At 40.4% G+C, this 19254-nt stretch overlaps 1 protein-coding gene across 4 annotated transcripts in view; it reads right to left on the reverse strand.

Annotated features, from left to right (window-relative positions):
• Positions 1–19254, reverse strand: part of LOC123784489 (uncharacterized) — a 402614-nt gene that overhangs the window by 24577 nt on the left and 358783 nt on the right. For 3 of the 4 annotated variants that reach the window (XR_015722034.1, XM_087856553.1, XM_087856552.1), the window contains exon 5: positions 10701–10863. The exons of the other annotated variant lie outside the window; for it this stretch is intronic. Coding sequence is in view for 2 of the 3 variants with exons in the window: in XM_087856553.1 (XP_087712679.1) it covers positions 10701–10848 (148 nt within the window). In the remaining variant the exon portion in view is untranslated. The remainder of the gene's footprint in view (positions 1–10700; positions 10864–19254) is intronic. 4 annotated transcript variants of the gene reach the window in all.

Genomic DNA, 19254 nt, shown 5'->3' on the forward strand with positions numbered 1-19254 from the left:
GGTCTTTTTCTGCTCATCTTTCTCCTCCTTTCTCCCACCATGTCTTTCTCAAAATTCTTGAAGGAATATTTAACACTTTGTGCTCCGGTTTCATATGGCTTCTTTTCCATTACATTCTTGTACAAAAACTTCTTTCTCTGCTCACTACGCATGAATCCAATTACGCCTTTGTTAGCGTTTGTCTTTCTAAGGACTTGTACAATACTGACTGACACTATCTTTATGTCCTACTTCTTTGATCATTCCTCTGAAATCTCTACTTTGTCCCATCCCCACCTGGCTCAACAGATGTCTGTAACTCCTAAGACCTGTCCTTTAACTTTCTCTCTTTCTCTCTCTTGACAATCTACCTACCACCATGGATTGTCTTATGGGGGTGAACCTCCAGCTACTAGGTATTGGTTTTGTATATTCATGTGAATGACTTACCAGCAACTCAAGCTCCACATCCCAAAGGATAATCATGTTCCTCTCACACAGATCACCTCTTACTCCTCTTTCCACATTTCTGCTCACGGTTACATTGCTTCTCCCACACTCAAGCTTGAAATTTCACAATAAACTTTTAACAAGTCTTTCCCTTTTCCTTCCCAACGTTTAGCTATATGCTGTGTCTTCAGTCTTGTCTTTTTGTTCTACTTTTGATATAATCCTCCTGTTCATTCCTATGTTGACCTGCCCCCACTAACACTCTAATGCAGGTTCAAATTCCTATTTTTCCTAGGCTTTTGCAATATTCTCCTCATTTCTAAATCTTTCTCGCTCTTCAGTCCCATTCATATGTCACCATCACAGTAATTTTCCTACGGTGCAAAACTCAGCATATCATTTTTTCCCAATAAAAAAATCTCTAGTAGCTCTCCATTGCTTATTTCTAATTTAAAATTCAATTTAATGAACATATAGTGTATTATTAAATGAAGTGAAGACTTTTGTTGAATTACAAGACCCTTTGCATTCTGATTTTAAGGTGCCTTCTAGCTCTATTTTGTGCAAGATGTAACTCATAAGCCAGACAAATTGCTCTCTTGATCTCTCCCTGATATGTCCTGCCCTTCCCCACCTCTGTGGCTTTCCTTATGTAATTCTCTTTCCTGGACTGCTACTGTCCTTGTCTTCACTGGATGAATTCTTACTCCATCTTCAGGCTCAGCTTTAATGCTACCTCTTTCATCAGAGGAAACAGTACCCCTGTCTAAACACTATAGCAAATTGTGCAGATCATTCTATGTCACCCTCTGATGCTGCTGGAGCGACTGTCACCTGGGGCAGGACAGCTAAGACAGTAAATGCAGTCTGACCCTGGCTTTGGTCTTGCTCTGCATCAGGTGAGCAGGCTATTTTACATCCCGAGCCTTCATTTTCCTGTCTATGAAATGCAGATAAAAATATCTATTCTACCTCAAGATTTCTCAGAGGATCATATTAGACCATGTATGGGATAGAGTTTGGTAAATTATTAAACACTTTATAAACATTACGTGTTAATATTAGGATTATCTATTATTAGAATCTAACTTCTCCAAATATTTTAAGCTTCTCAGAAACAGGAATAATGTGTGGTCTTTTTCTTCTCCCCTGAAATAATTGCTAGGGTGAATTCGTACATAGAATTTGCTATTATTAATAGGTATTTGTTGAACAACAACAACAACAAAAACAAGCCTAGAATTAAAAGGAGAACTGAAAATTAATGTGAAACATTCTAATAGTCTGCCTATATAATATTCTACACCTGATTGTGATGACACAAAGTTAGAAGAGATTTCATTTTTTTATTTGACAGGTCATGCTATTTATATTGCTTAAGATTCAAAATGACGACACATTAGTCTACAGAATAAGGAAAAGAAGTAGACACAGGTGTATTCTCTCTCAAATATTAAAATACCCCCAAATACTTTAGGTACACACATAGAATGGAGGGATTTTCCTCATCTCTAAAAACAAACAAAAAACCCCCCAAAACAAAAACAAAACGCAAAGATTTAATGCAGGCAGAAATGCCACAAACGAACGTGCCAATTTCTTTAGAACGTCAGGTGGATAATATTATTTCCAGGCAAATCCGTGCAAGTGAAATCATCAGGCAAGCATTTGTTGATATCACACAGTGATTTGTATAAATCAAAACAAGAAAATCTCTGTTCAGACAATAAATTCCTCTGGAGGTTGATTAGAAAAAGAAAATTTTTAAAGAGGATTAGAAGATAATTTTCAGCAGGAGGCCAATAACATATAAAAACATAGTCATTAGCATTCTCTTGGGATGAATAAGAGTTAGACAAACTAGAAGAAACAAGGCATTCTGATCTCTGCTAAGGGGTTTCAAAACTAAGTGCCAGAACCTTCTTATTGGAGACGGAGTGCTTTGTGTATAATTGTCTTACCAATAGGTTTATTTCAAAGAAAACAATGAATAGATTCATATATCCCTAAATGAGGAAAAAATGTATTTTTTTCCCACATGAGCATATATTATAAGAAACAGACTTTTGACTACTTGATTTTTCTAACAAAAATAACTGTGACTAACACCTGAAACTCAGGCTAGATGGCTTATTGCTGATTTATACTCGTCTTTCAAATGGCGATGGGATTGGCATTCTCCCACACTTCTCGCTCACCCCCACCCCTCGGTCTTCCTTCCCCAATGGACAAAAGATGGTGGAAGGAGACGCCCACAGATTCCCACAGATTCCCCTGTGTGCACCCATCAGGACTGCCGCTTATGAAACCCCACCTGCTCCTTGGGTCTGGGTGAGGTTGCTCCCATGTGCAGGACCCCCTGGACTCCACAAATGTTCTCCCGGTGTTCTGTACCAGGCTTGGAATTCTCTGGAATCGCTTCTGTGAATTGCTGTTAGCAAGGTCCCTGCATTATTCCCCTGGGTTGTTCTCCAATTTTATCCTTCAAGCACCAAAAACACAGCTGGGAAAGAGCAGCTGGACCATCGCCTTCCATCCCCAGTGGATCCAAAAGCCGTGCCTTGCAACAGATTTTTAAGGTAAGATGTTGACGTATGTTGACATAGCCATTGTTAAACATCAGGTGAAAGGAGGTTAGAGGGAATAACGTGAACCTGGCTCCGGAATCCGCATGGAAGGGAGTTTTGGTTGTTGTCTTTTTATGCTCCCAGACCGGTACCATGAGGGCATCTCACCCATCCCTCCCGGGCACATTCCCCTGCTGTTAGATCCTGACCTGCTCTCTGAGCAACACTACCTTTCCACCATGTGTCTCTAGGGGCACGGTCCCCCACGTGCGGTTACACCTGATGTCTGGAAGGGCTGAGGTGAGGAGCGGCAGTTTCCTGAAGCAATCCCGAATGTAAACCACCAGCGAGTCCCTCTCCTTTCCCTTTCTAGACTTGTCTGAGGACTTCTTGTTTCTTCTTTTTTGGCCCCTGGTTCGGTGCCCTGTCACACACACATTTTGTAGTGTATGACTCTGCTCCAATATTCGGGGGAAACCTAGTCACAAACAGAAGTACAGTATTTCATGTCGTTCCGAAGAATGCTTTTGGCACATTTAGACTCAAAATAACGTTCTATTTGGAGAAAAATGCATACATATGTACACACACACCCGAGAGTTTTCATATATTTTAATACAGTTTCTTTATTTTCTGGCTTTGAAGTTAATATATTCCAATACTTGAGGGATAAAAAAAAAAATGTGACAGGGTCATTTTTGATGTTCTGTTTGGAAACTTTTCTCCACTTCATGTACTGGCTCGGATCTGCCAGTCATTCATTTCTTTGTTCAACAAGTGAGTGTTTTTCTACTGCCTAGTAAGTACCAGACAAATCCTAGGCACTTGCAGGTTTGGGGACAAGGGGGGATGGCCTGGGAGAGAGAAGCCTTGGTCTATAAGACATCAGCTGCGTGGTGGGGGACTCATAATTTAACAGGCCATGGGAGAGCAAAGAGATGGACATGTAAATAATTAATTTTACCTCAACTCATTAAGTGTTGCAATGAAAGTAGATATAAAGTCCCGAGGCCGTAATTACCAGGGACTGTGGCTCAAGGAAGCAGGAAATGCCTCAGAGACTAGCGTAATAATTATGATGTTTCTGCTGGACTTTGTACCATCGTTTAAGATTTATGCCCAATCTAAAACCATATGACTTCTTCTTTCTACTTGCTTGTGGCTCTCCTTGGGGAAGATGATGAAGGGAAGGCAGTAGAAATTATTTCAACTACCTTTCTGCCCCAGGACTGCAGCCCTGACTTGTTTTTGTAAACTTTCTGATGATGCTTCCTGCAGAAGGGAAATTTTATGTCTGGGGAGGCGGTTGGAGATGAGGCCCAGGGCTTAACGTGAGGACCTGGCTCCCTCCCCATGTGCCAAGTGTGATCCTAGGGAAATGTTTGAGGAAGTAGAGAAGATAACATTCTCCCGGAAGGCAGAGAAGTTCACCTGGTAAATCCTTTTTTACTCCCTTTAGGACCCAGATGTGTGGCCCTGCCTCTCTCAGGTGACTGACTCAGAGTGACAGCTGGTGGGCTGCACTCTGGCTGGCATTAGAAACTTGCAAATATGAATCATCTTTCACTGGAGTTTCTGTTCTGTTTCTTCTTAAGCATTTCTTAGGCTCCGATGTTTCCTGAATTAGCCTTTTCAAGATCTGCCCATCCAGATATACCTTACATGAGGCCTAAGACACCGGAATGCATAGGAAGGGCATTTGTCATTGGTGAATCCTGAAGGAGTCAATCAATCAGTTTTATCTTTTGCCTGAAGAGATCCCCCTTTGATGTCAGTATGAACTGCGCATATTTCGGGTGGTAAGATAGAAATATCGTTTTGCAAACAAATTTTAGAAAGACTCGTTCTTCTCTTGTCTTCCTTCTATCAGAATGCGGTCACACATCTGCTCGCCAGCCCCAGGGCTTTTTACTCACTCTCTTCAAGGGATTTCTCCGGCAAAGCACAGGGAGGAATTTTCCTTGCATTTGCTTCTCGGCAATTTGAACACCTATCCTGGCTTGCTGGGGCTGCCTTTTGAGCTGCATTTTTCCCCACTGGAAGACAGAAAGTTTTTCTTCCCATACAGAGGACAAGTGTTTATCACTTTTTTATTTGGCCTTCCATTTGTCTTTCAATACATTTTCAATCTTTTTTCTCTATAGTTCCAAACTGTTTATTTTCCCCCCAAAAGAAGAGAAATGCCATTCCCCGCTTGTCCTGTCGGAGCCTGTCCCTCTTCCTGCTCACAGTACCTCAATTGTTACGAGAGGTTTGCGTTCCTACATGTCTTTTTTGAGTCACAGACCACAGTGTTTAACACGGGAAGATCACTGCCCTAGCTGTTCAGGAAATGGAGAACATTAGTGAAATTCCTTTCATCAAAAAGAGCACATAAAAAAGGAAAAGCATATCATTTTCATTTAATTATCTGAACACAGAGACTCTTCACTTACTAAAGCCAAACAGAAGTCCTTTCAAAACACCGCCGTCCAAATGAACCTGTATTTGATTTCCTTTGGCTCACGTGTGGCATCTAAAGTGACCATGGGTCAGCTGTCAGCTTGCTGAACGGTTTTGCATTGTCTTGGTCCTTTTTAGCCATTGGCTCAAAATATCCTTTACTCCTTACGTATTTTGAAATTTTTCAAAGTCGACTTAGCATCAAAATACTAGAAAACTCTGTATCTGTCTCTTTTCTCTCGGTGTTCCACCTCTTTGTCTACCGTTTCAGTGCTGTGTTTTAAAAGAAGTTCTTGGACATTTAATTTCTTTCCTTAGATGCTCAGGATGAACTCTACGATAATTAATTTTGGTCTTATCTTCTCTTAGTTAAAGTAACATCCCACAGGAGATACTGTTGTATTATTTTTACCCTTTCCTCCCTCTGCTCACTATGATACACATTACGTCCGGTGATACACGAAGCTGCTGGTTAGGGGTCAGTCACCGTTACTTCCGTGGATGGTGTCCTAGGTTGGCAACTGTCACAAACAGGGTATATCCGTCCCCACCAACACTTCCAGCCACAGCTCTGAATTGCTGTCTGGTAGCAGGTTTTAATGTAGTTGTACAGCTGTGTTTCAGTCAGTAAAAATGGTATCACTCCTCCCCACTGATGGTAACAGTATGGCAAAAGTTTTAAATGTTAAGGAGATGAAAAATTATACTTGAAGATCCTCGGGGAGCTGTTTTGTGTGAAAGGAAGGAAGTATCTCCGTTTATAGTCAACACAGATACTGGGACAGAAGTGCCTCCTCATATTCCAGACTGGATTTTGACAGCCCCTTCTGTCTCATTATTTCCAGTTTGCGTCCCTTTTCCCACAAACACTTATCTGGGGTCCTGTCTTACTCTCCCAAGCTCCAGGTAAGCACATTATGAATAGATTACTTGATTAACTTCACCTTTAATATTAATGACTCAGCTTGTTTCCCATACAATGTCTGCCTTAAAAAATTTTTATTTATTTATTTATTTGAGAGAGAGAGAGAGGGAGGGAGAGAGGGAGAGAGAGAGAGAGAGAGAGCACGTGCATGCATGGGGGCAGAGGGAGAGAATCCTCAAACAGACTCTCTGCTGAGCCCGGAGCAAGAAGCAGGGCTCTACCCCACAGCCTTGGCCTTGATCCCACCCGCCCTGAAATCATGACCGAGATTACCACCTGAGCTGAAACCAAGAGTCTGATGCCTAACCGAGTGAGCCACCCAGGTGCCCCACAATGTCTGCCTGATTCAGGACTTCAAAGCAGAGGAATGATCAATAAGAGAATATAAGACACTCATATCTAGGTATTTCTATTTAAATATTCACAGAACCTTTAGAACTTTAAACGGAACAAGTGATTTAGGGTTGGAAGAAACTCCTTCCCGCTGCTTCCAGGGATGCCACGCCCTCCTTTTCATTCACTTATTCACCCCAGAGCTTTTGCTTCTACTTTGTGTCTAGTACTGTGTGAGGCATAGAGCAACAAACGAGGCAGTAAACTTTAAAAAGTGAGGTTTCCCCCTCCTATGTCAGAGCCCACAGATATAGCATCAAGAGCTCAAGTTCCTTTTAGCTTCCTGTTCTACCATCAGAATGTGAGTTTTTTCCTCATGATCCTAAAATGTTGGTTTATCTTCCATTCAGACCTCATGGGTCCAAGGAGAAAGGAGAGGGAAAGACAAAGGCGGAATGCAAAAGGAAAGGTGCTCGCCAGTCGAGTCTCTCTCTTTAAAAAATCATTTTTGTAAGCCCCACTAGGAGACATCCAGTGAGCTCGCAGGGTCAGATCTGGGTCCCATGACCCCACCTGCACAGAAGGTGAGCATTTGGGCGGGTCACCTTGCTGCACGAACACCGTCCAGGTTCTGTTATTAGGAAAGACGGAGAGAGTGAATTCAGCATAAGAAAGGCGCCACGCTGCCCCAGGGATCTCACCAGCCTGAGAGCTGGGGAAGGCCAGTCTTATGAAAAAATATTATCACGAATACTAGGAAGAAGCAGCAGGCCAAAGCAAGGGTGAAATTCAAGCTGAAAGAACAACCTAGAATGAAGGTTCATACTGAGATGGCTTGGAGCTTGGTACCTCCAAGAGTGTAAAGAAAAGCAAGTTGACAATCATGCTGGTGGCAAGACAGGAGCATAACTGTCTATTAAGGCTAGTAAGAGAAACAAAGGTGGCCTTTCACGCAGCATTAGAACTTTTAGACTTGAATTTGTGAGCACTGGAAAGTACTCACGTACTTTAATGAAGAATTGGCTTCATGAATTTTGCATTTTTAGAACACTTTGGATTTTTCCAATTGGAACTAACGAGGACCAAAGGGAATATGAAGCACCATTTTTCTCAACAGAGGAAAACGCCGATGTTAGCCTGGACTAGGCTAGAAGCAGGGGAATGGAGAGTGGTAGAATCCTTTAGGATGACAGGACTTGGTGACTGTTTCGATGTGGTGTGCGGGAGGGAGAGGGGACTCATGTGAAAGAATGAAGAGCCTAGGGCCATGCCCAGGTTGCTGACCCAGGGACAGAGTGATGGTGACGTGTGCTTAGTTGGGGAATGCAGCCTTTGGGGGAGGGTAGACAACAATGAGTTCCACCTTAGACGCTGGTACCTGAGGTATCTGCTGGATGTTCAAGGGGAGTTGTTTAATGGACAGGTGGATGTTAGGGTCTAGAACTCAATACAGAGCTCCAAACTCAGGTTAGAATATTTTGGATATGAGGGGCACCTGGGTGGTCCAGTCATTAAGCGTCTGCCTTCGGCTCAGGGTGTGATTCCAGCGTTATGGGATCGAGCCCCACATCAGGCTCCTCCGCTGGGAGCCTGCTTCTTCCTCTCCCACTCCCCCTGCTTGTGTTCCCTCTCTCGCTGGCTGTCTCTCTTTGTCAAATATATAAATAAAATCTTTTTTTAAAAAAATAATATTTTGGATAAGAAGATTATAACTGAAGCCACGGGAATAGATGAGATTGTTCTAGAAGAGTGGGTAGAGTGAGAAGCCCAAGACAGAACTCATGTGTTTGGATGGAGGGAACATTAAAGAAGGTGGCTGGAGGGGCCGTGGTAAGTTGAGAAGGCAACTCCAAAGGGGGGACAGAGGTGTGAGAGAGAATTTCCAAATGGATAATGTAACAGCGTCTTGTCCCAATGCTGCAGGAGTTTCACGAAGCAGTCGGCAGTACCGACCTAGGAAAGTGGAGAAATCTGCCACACCCGGCCAAGTCAGGCAGCATTCAGGCCAACACACTTTACGCCCAGCCGAGCAGAACACTAAGGACAGCAAGTGCATCTACATATCTCCAGGTTCCATCATTAAGGAGAGAGGCGGTCCTCAGGGAGGCTCTGAAGTTCCTGAGCGAAGATCATGTCAGGTGCCTTTGGTCTGCTCTTCCTATTTCCTTAGCTCCGGTGGCCTCCTAGCTCCTATTCCAGCTCCTATTTTGTGTTTAGCTACAGAAATTTCTCTCAATTAAAATAAGACAGGCTCTAATTACAGTTATTTACTCTTTGTAGAAAGTGTGTTTATGCCAACGTGTTATTTTCTAGGCTTTAAAAAAACCTTAAATTCTAATTGAACAATAAGATTCATTTTATTTTAAATTTGTAAACAAGAACTGCAGATTATTGGGACAGTGGAAGCTCAGAAAACGATCTTTCAAAGAATGCTCAGGGGATTGGGTTAAGAACATTTGATAAATGTCCCCCCCACTCCCAGCCTCCCCACTTGCCTAAACAGGATGATCTCTGGATACAGGTGCTGGGGTTTTGTGCTAAAGGCTCGGGACATGGCTGCAGCTTTGGCTATATTTTTAAGCTATCCCCATAGACTGTGCCCTCCTTGCTTCTCCACTCTGGTCTCCCCACTCTGTCTCAAGATTCCCAGGTGCCAGGAGAACGTTCTTTTGGTATCCTTCTCCTCTTTCTACCCTGTTGGCCCTTGGCCAGGATTTCTCGCTCTCCAGCTCAGGAGACTGGACTACTGTGCAAAGGGTGCCCCAGTTGTGTGTGAGAGAGACATTAAATGGGAACTTACGGCCCTTTATAAAACACAAGGAATCTTAGTCAAGGTGGGGGGGGGACATTTAGATATGACACCCCATGTGGAGAGTTGTAATTTCAGTTACTGAGAAATTACATTGGAAGCTTATGTCTATATCCATGTGGATAAATTGTGTGTGTATATGTGTGAGTGGGGAAAATGGGAGCTAGGATGGGATGAATGGGACTGGTTGGTGCCAGGCTGACCAAGTTAAATAAAAAATACATGGCTCAGATTTTACACGTTAGACTCAGATTTTAGATATTGGAATATGGGGGGAAATGCCTAAAACTCTGGTTTATGTTAAAGTGACCTTTAATTTTTGTCATTAATGTGAACCCTTTTCATGCCTAATAATTATATAGGTAGGCGTACCCTACCGTATAGACAAGGGTATATATGCGTATTTGACATGTATGAATTGAATACACACAAATATATACATCTTTGGCCAGTTAAGAAATTCCATATCAGCTACTCCTCTTTATTTCATCAGCAATTTCCTTGAGCCATGTCATTTTTAAACAGCTGACTTCTATGGCATTATACATGGAAGGCTCCAGAGCAAAAGTTTCCACCCCCTGTTAATAGGTCCATAATCACAGAGCTGGGTTACTAAAACGCTGTTCTCACTAATTTTTTTAAACAAAATTGCTTGAAACAGTGATATACAGTTTAAAAATGAATGATCAAATTCTTTATTGTCACCTCAAACTAAATGAGAAATAGGTGACAATGTAGAAAGAATGCGGAGGGAATTCCTTCTGTTCTACAGAACGGTGGCCACGGAGGGGACCATCTTGACCTTTTGAAAGCCAATCTTTCAACTGCATTCACCTGTGATGATAAATTTCAGGCTAACACCAATGAAGAGAGTGGAGAGAGAAAAATGAAACCCTTTGCCAGAGCTTGGCTGGGCAGCTGTTATTTTTTGTTAGGGATATTAGAGTTTGTAAGAAAGTGCCCCTTAAGGAATGGAATGCTTATATGTACAATCGTTACAGAAGAAAGTCCTATGGAAAAACCTACCGGTAGAATCCTATAAACATACATATACAGAAACCGATGAGGACCTAGGACCTAATAGACCCTCACAAGGCAGCAGAGTGCAAAATCACCCTGCCTGCTTCCATTTTCCTTTCGAAAGTCATTTATTTTTATGTTTGTCTTTTCAAATAATGCCATGACGGGTCCTGACCTTGAATCTCTCCACCAGAGGAGATCTGCAACTGCTCTCCTGGGTGGGCTGCTTCTCCTCGTCCCCACGGGGCCTGGAACCGAAGCTTCAGCCTGTTTAACCTCTGGTACTTTTGCAGTGTGCACATTTCCAACGGCCTGTCCAGCATTCTGATTTAGCAGATCTGAGATGAACACAGGAATCCGCATGTTTGACAAACAAACCAGTGAATTTTCATACAGGGGGTTTAGGGAATCACAGCAAGTAAACACTGCCCTAAGGCTAATCTTGTTATTAATTAGTTATTGTCAGCTAAAAGCGTTTCTTCACTAGAGATGAGAAACAAAACCCAAACTTAAAGCCTCAGGGAAAATTGCAAGTTGACAATCATGTTCTAAAGTGTTGCTTTGACCCTAAATTTCAAGACCACCATTCCAGATAGTATTATTCTTATAGAATAATCATAAAGTTAAGTTCTTTATTTCACTTTGAAAGAATTCTAGAAAGGTTAAGTATCAACAGGTGAGACCTGGAGTTACTAGACACCCAGCTGGTGCCTTTTTGTTCCAGCTCCAAACCCAAAACACACAAGTGATATTCAGAACGCTGCCTCTGAAATCCCACAATGTCCTGGCAGCTAAGTCATTGCGGGGGCCTTTAATTATTTACTAGGGCTGAGCTCCTGAAAGTGGAATTTCTGGATCAGAAGCTAATGTTTAATCTAAAGGCTTTGGATGTATAGCCAGATCACAATATGAAGTAATCATCGTAATGAAATCAAACATATAAATGCTTACAGCATGCCAGGCACCGTATTCGAACCTTCACCACGACATTAAAATTTGATTTTACCATTATACCCATTTTAAAGATGGTTAAAAAATCGAGGCCTAAAGGACTTAAAAAATTGGCCAATTTCACATATCCAGAAAGTAAGAAAACCAGAACTGGGACTTAGGTCTTCCTGAGTCCAAACTCTTGTTGCTAACCACTAGGCAATGTTGCCTTCTGAAATTGTGCTCATGGACACTCACACCAGAAGAGTATGAGAATTCCTGTTTCCCTGTACACCAGCCAGCTCTGGATAGTACTTTTCTATTTAAATTGCCAGTTCAGTGGGAACAATTACTGGTTTAGGAATGAACTATTCTTTTTTTAACAATAGTCCTAGAATTCAAGTTATGCTCATATACAGAGACTAATTCCTTCCCCAAAGGTTTCCTACTGTGGAGCTGCTCTGGAAGACCAGACGACAGACAGTCTTTATACACTTGGTGGTAAATGGTTCTCAGACCCTCTCCGATGTCATGAACTAGGTGCCGTGGTGGGACTGGGAGTTATGCTGCAGTGCCTGTCACTGGTGATGAGACTTTAACGGAAGAAAGTTAATTGGTTTTACTCTAATCTGTTTACATATGACTTCTGAGCTCAATTTCTCCCCACGCAGATTTGATATTGTTTTGAGCCTTCAAATACATAATACACAGGACAATTCAAAAGAAAACAAAAGAATTAATTTTAGTTAAATGAAAGGAGGAAAGAAATGTATCAGGTGTAGGGTTTGGTTACGATAGCAGCCGAGTTCTAAATTTAGCTGAGTTCTTGACAAAGAAACATAAAATGTTCTATAGTTCCCATTGGCCTTCCCAAATGGAAGCATGTAAGTTTTTCTGGAGAGCGAGCTTTCTGTCTCTGAAGTACAGGCTATGAGATAGGGGTGCCTTGGTGGCGCAGGTGGTTAAGGGTCTGACTTTTGGTTTTTGGCTCAGGCCCTGATCTCAAGATTGTCAGATCGAGCCCTGTGTGGGGCTTCCGCTCAGAGTCTGCTTGGAGTTTCTGTCTCCCTCTCCCTCCCCCCTGCATATCTGTGCGTGCATGCTCTCTCTCTCTGTCAAATAAATAAATCTTAAAAAAAAATTAAATAAAATAAAGGATACCAGATAAAATGATGGATGATGGCTTCAGGCAACAGTGTTGTAAACACAATAGTCTCCAAAGGAGTACTTCTCACATGTGAGGCCAAAGAGAGGCACTTCTTTAATAAAACCATACTAGTCAACATTGTCTTCTAAAAGTTTAAGAAAACGAGGTGACGACCTACTGCAAGTGGGAAATAATGACCCCAGTGACCCTATTTCCACAAGATTTAATACTATCAGTTTTCTGATCAATGAATGTATAGTGTTTCACAATCTAAGCTCTTGTTGGTTATTGAGTAAGACATCGAAAATTACCTTAATATGGGCCATTCGTGCATCAAAACATATTAATTCTTGAAGCTTTTAGCTGTACTTGAGTGGAAAATTCACGGCTTTTTCTCTAATCACCACAAGCTATTAACTTCTACGTGGAATCCACCCTCCAAAAAAGGCTTTGACATGCAGAGCTATTCTTGGGTACAATATAACCGAAGTATATTATCCTAGCATAGGTCTAAGGTTATTTATATTTTTCCAAAGCCTAAATTTATTATTAACACAGTCAGAATTAGAGTGCTGGCAGTCATCATTTTATCTAATTTCCAAAGTGGTTTAACCACGATTATTTTGAAGAATCAGGCATACCTTCCTTAAAATATAAGGTTGGAAACTTTTGACCCAGTATTTCTACTTTTGGATATTCATTCTAAAAAAGCATTCAAAATGTGGGTGAAAATTTTGATCTTTAGTAGTGCTCTACGGAACATGCGACATTATGAGCCTCAAATGCCTGCCTGATTGTACGGAAGCATTATGATACCCTGGAGTATTTGGGTCTTGCTTATGGTTTAGAGAACACTTCGAAAATAAGCTCCTTGAGGAAGGTAATTTTGTGTGTTTTGTTCTTTCCCATATTCCCAGTATCAGAAGTGCTCATTATGCTTTTATGTGCACTCAATAAATATTTGCGGAATGAATGTGTATTTAGTCATTTATTAACGAAGTTTTAGTCAGCTAAACTTAAGTACCTGGCATTGTTCTAAGTACTTCAGACATAAGTTCTAAGAACTTTGGTACTTTAACTCTTTTAATTCTCACAACAAAACCTTGAGGTAGTTACAACTATTGTCTTCATTTTACAAACAAGGACAGAGTGACCCATGAAGTGAGAGAACATGTTCAGGGTTGCTGGCATTTGAACTCATGCGGTTTATTTCCACTGTCCATGTTCTCGACAACGATTGCCTGGTGTAATAATGTATATTAAAATGGTAGCTTGAAAGAAGGGACAACTATTCTAATCTTTTAATTTGGTTTGTTTGTGTGGACTGTAAAATATTCCTCCTCATCAGAACAAATGAGAAGATTCCTTCTCTATGTCCAAGGTATGGTTTGTCACAAAGGACCAGAGAATGGTTTAAAAAAGCTGAGTTATGGGATACCTGTGTGGCTCAGCTGGTTAAGCGTCTGCCTTTGGCTCAGGTCATGATTCCAGGGTCCTGGGATCGAGCCCCACATCGGGCTCCCCGCTCAGTGGAGAGCCTGCTTCTCTCTCTCCCTCTGCCATGCCCCCCCGCCCCCATTCATGCTCTCTCATGCTCTTTCTCGCTCTATCTCAAATAAATGAAAATAAAATTTAAAAAAAAAAAGCTGAGTTGATTAGATAAAACTGTCTGAAATAATACGTTCATAGAATCTATTTACACAATTCCTCTTTCACAATTGCCTGGACGTAAAAGCAAGGTTACTACAGCAGAAACAAAACAGAGTTTCGCTGACTCCCTAGTCTTCCTCCATGGAAATCCCAACCAGCTCAAATTCTACACCCAAAGAGTTTTGAGATTCCTTTGGGGATGCTTTATGGTGAAATGCCATGAGTTGCTTTAATTTTTTTTCTGGACGGTTCTTCCTCTTTGTTGTGATTAATTCTGCTAAAGGGGCATGCCTGAATGGCCCTTTCTAAGGGGACTCTGCCTAAAATGTGTCTCCTGGATTTCCTGGCACTGCTGGGGCCAGATGCCTCCTTCAGTTCACTGAGTTCTCAATTCTGACACTCAAAGTTGAGCTACACTTTTGCAAAAAAATGATAAAATAGTATTGTCTAGTAGTACTTTTGTTCTTAAGGGGATTGTAACTTATGGCTCTTTCGGATTTTATTCACTGTTTTATTGAAGCTCCTTTCCCTAGAACTTGAGCATGGTGCCCTTGCACTCAAGAACGTGTAAGTGACGGAAATCGTCTTGTGCTCAGAATCACCTCTATGATGCACTCTGCTATTCTTTCACTAAACGTGTATATCTTGAGTAATGTCTCCCTCAAGATGAATATATTTCAAGGCACCTTCCCACCTGTCATTTAAATAGAGCCCTGCCAGGTTGACCTGACTAGTCTTCCAGATATGCCCAGACATGTTGAATCCTAGCTTTAACACAACTCAGGTTCAAACTGGATTTCATACTCACTGAGATAAAAAAGGACAGCATTTTGCAGATATGCTTGTTTGATTATTCTTGGTGGTGTCCCCTTCAACTTGAAATAGAGGTAAAAGTTGCCCTCCAGAAACTTAAGCTGTAAAATCAATTCCTTAATTGATCACCTTGTATCACAAGGAGAAGGGAGAATGACTTTGGGGTCTGTAAGACTGTAACTAGGTTGAGGGTGTTAGCATATCTAGGGAAGAGTAGCAACGATATGAACAAAGAGAGGCTGGGTGCGATTGGGAGCCTAGAAAAATGGAAGTTAAACAAGCAAATGACGGTAGAGCCGGCCGTCCACTCAGAGGGAGAACAGACTTCAACTATGTCTATCCTAATAGTGAGGACATTCCTAATAGAGCGGGTTGCAAAATGTCCTTCTGCACAGACGATTTGAATTCCATTGGCAACACCATCCTACTTGCAAGAATGATGAACTGGATTATCATGCCTAATGCCATGAAATATTTAATTCAGTTACTTTCCCTTGTTCTGATTCATGTACTTTAATATTACAACTTTTCCTACTGCGACTACGACTGATTCTTTTGAATGCTTAATATGACAGCATTCAAATACATTTTCTCATTTTATCTTCTGATCATCCATATGAGAGAGGCAAGGACTATTGTCCTAACGATTTGGGTGAAGAAACCGAGGTTTAAAAAAGGTGTGAGTCCAGATTTGTCTAAGTTCAGTCTTGACCCTGAGATTTGACCTCAACAGGTGTCTGTCTGTAGGAAAATAAGGGAGGACCAATGGGGCATTAATTTGTCTTATACAACATATAAATTCTCCTTTGAGGACTAAGTGAATTACAAGCATCGAGCATCAAACACTGTATATTCATTTAGGCCAAATCCTTGCCTGCATTCTCAAAACATAAGATTTTAATCTTATGGATTTAATAAAATTGGATTTTTTTCTTTAGTCACGAGTTTTGCTTCTCAGATGTTATTTATTGTTTTAATAATGGTAGAAAAGTGTATAGAGTATAAAATAATCAAAAGCTGATTTACTATTGAAATTGAACCAATGGATCTAGGATTTATTGTTTTCACCCCCTAAAGTCCACATTTTTCTATTCTTTGGCTTATGGTTCCTCTCTGTCTCCACACACTTCATGATTATTTTGCTTTTAGTTCCTGTACAAGGTTAAAATTGATTTTTCGGAACTTCCAATAACAATTTATAAAGGATATAACTCCAGAGGTGGCATTTCCAGCCGAAGTGCTTAGCTTCTATCTGTTAATTTAATATCACAAACTTCTTTCTTTAGCACAATAATTTATTTCTTAACAGAGGATGTGTGAAGGACAAAAAGTGGGCTAAGTTAAATGGTACTATTTCTGCCAAAGTGTTCTTGAGACATTGACATTATATATGGAATGTAATAGCCACGATCATTAACTCAGAAGAGCTTTGATGTGAAGGTAGACCTCTCACTAACACAGATTTAACATTTATACCATGTTCCTTCTCCAAAATTCAGAATTATTTATTGAATTTCATATCCACAGTTTACTAACAAGAGTGTTTTAGTTTTGCTCTTTCATATGCGATATGCAACCATATGTACATGACCTGTATATTTTTAGTGTTTCTTTGGTCCTTTTTTTTTTTTTTTTGAGGTCTTTGGGGTGTGCTCACTGTCCTTATTTTAATGTCTTAAAATGCTCCATACTGCTTCTCTAACCCTGTCCATTGCTCAGTACTGATATAATGAAAGACGTTAGGAAAACCCAGTGCAAGAAGAGTCTTCTCTATAGATTCCCAATGTTTTTCAATCATGCTATACCAGCAACGTTTTTTTTTTTTTTTTGGCATGTTGTTTTTCATATAGAGTAATAATTGTGGTTGTTTTTATAATCAATTAATATGATGGCTTAGAAACATTGCAACAATGACCAACACTGAAGTAGTGTTTGGACTAAAATCCTAAGGGTAAGTTTCTGAACTACTTGGCAGTGCTGTTAAGGAATATTCGTAATCATGCTTGCTTCCTTCCTTCCATCCTTCCTTCCTTCCATCCTTCCTTCCTTCCATCCTTCCTTCCTTCCATCCTTCCTTCCTTCCTTTCCTTCCTTCCTTCCTCCCTCCCTCTCTTCCTTCCTTCCTTCCTTCCTCCCTCCCTCCCTCCCTTCCTTGCTTCCATCCTTCCTTTCTCCCTCCCTCACTCCCTCCTTTCTTTCTTCCTCCCTCCCTTCTTCCTTTCCTTTCTCTCTTTTTCTTTCTTTCTTTCTTTCTTTCTTTCTTTCTTTCTTTCTTTCTTTCTTTCTTTCTTTCTTTCTTTCTTTCACATCACTCTGAGTCTGTATTGCTTCAGTGTGACTACTGGCTTGAGGTCATTTGTAGGTCAGGACTCATCGTGGTATTCACACTGCCTAGGACCTGGCACTTGCTCTCACGTGACATGGTAGGTGCTGAAAGAATATCAACTGTAGGTAGACCTGGGTTCCCCTGAGAACAAGATCACTGATGTTCTGGAATAAAATATTATGTAATGCCAGCACTTTTCTTCCTGAATGTATCTTAGAAAGGCCATTTTAAAAGTCTTTATTAGGAGCCTCTCAAAGAAGGTTACAGCATTATTAAGGCTCAAAGATGTTAGGTCCTGTTTTATTATTTGCCAAGAATATGAGCAACATTCTAAAATAAATACTACAATATGCTCAGAAATTTCTGCAGGTTTTTAAAACTTTAAGCTAAGTGTGAGGGTTTTATGAGAGCCCAGTGAGTTGGCTGTGTTAGCTATCTAGCCTGGAGCAGTGGGGAGACATGTACATAAGAAACTAACTCTTAATTCTAGGGAATAAGCCTTTTTAAAAATAAGATATTCTTCACCCACTTTTGTACTCTTATATTTTATATTTGAAATTTTATCAATTTATGAAGTTAAAAGTTGGCAACTTACTGTAGACAAAATCTGTTGTAATATTTACTTCCAGATTTCTCTGAAAGGGAACACACTTAGCAACAAATACTAGAAATACTTTCAAGAATATGACAGATGATTTTTTACATCAACTAGGTGATGAGTTACCACCTGTCAAGTTTCCATTTGACCATTATCTTTTATCCAACATTTACCCTGTCTACACCTCTAATACACCATGGATTTAGAACTTCCATATTTACCCTGAAGATAGTCACCACTTGGGTCAAAATCCAAGGAAAGGAGACTATCAGATCTGTTTTGTCTTGTGGTTTTCATATCATTTCAGGATATGGTTTACAAATGATGCTGCTTGAGGCTCGATGTGTCTCAAGTTACAAAGTGGAGAGAAGTTTTTAATATATTTTTCCAATTTCTAAATAATCATTTGAATAGTAATAAAGCAGAGTTTGAGGATTTCATCACAAAGTTTAGTGTTGAGTTGTGGTTTAAAATGAGTTGAGGATATATTTTTCTCTACAGTTTTCATTAGAAGATCACTAGGTAAATCTAACAATCTACAGAAAGATAAGTGGGGATTTTTAGTCCCAAACGTTCCATTAAGGTGATATTAGATCTTTTCTCCACCTAGCTGTTTGGTGTAATGCACAATGGAACAGATACAATGTGCTGTTTTGCCAAATGCTAGTTATGGAAAAAGACTGTAAAAGTAGAATGAGTTTATAAAGACTGGATAAAGAATGCTATTTCTTTTTTTAAAGATAGATTACTTACTTACTTACTTATTTATTTATTTATTTATTTATTTATTTATTTATTTAGAGAGTATGAGAAGTGGAGAGGGGCAGAGGGAGTGGGAAAGACAGAATCTCAAGCAGACTTGAGACCGCACTGAGTGTGGAACCTGACTTGGGGCTCAGTCTCATGACCCTAAGATCATAACCTGATCTGAAACCAAGAGTTGGATGAGTAACCGAATGAGCCACCCAGGTGCCCCAAGGAAGCTATTTTTCAAATATGAAATGTAACTCCTAAGTATAACAGGCAGAAGGGGACTACCATCTAAGGTATTAAAAGCATAAAAAGATTACTTTGTTATATACCACTATTCCTTACATATGAAATGCACTAAATGATATCTTTGAATGACTGAAGTGTTCACATCAGTTTTATTTACCAACACAAACTACACCAAATTGTATGATATAAAATTATACATTATTTTCTGTCAATACGAATTTATAATTTGCCAAATGCTTGAAAGTCCAGAGAAGCAAAGAAATCAT

The sequence above is a fragment of the Ursus americanus genome, chromosome 27 (genome assembly GCF_024610735.1).
Source record: "Ursus americanus isolate L20-20 chromosome 27, mUrsAme1.1.p, whole genome shotgun sequence".
Lineage (NCBI taxonomy): Eukaryota > Metazoa > Chordata > Mammalia > Carnivora > Ursidae > Ursus > Ursus americanus.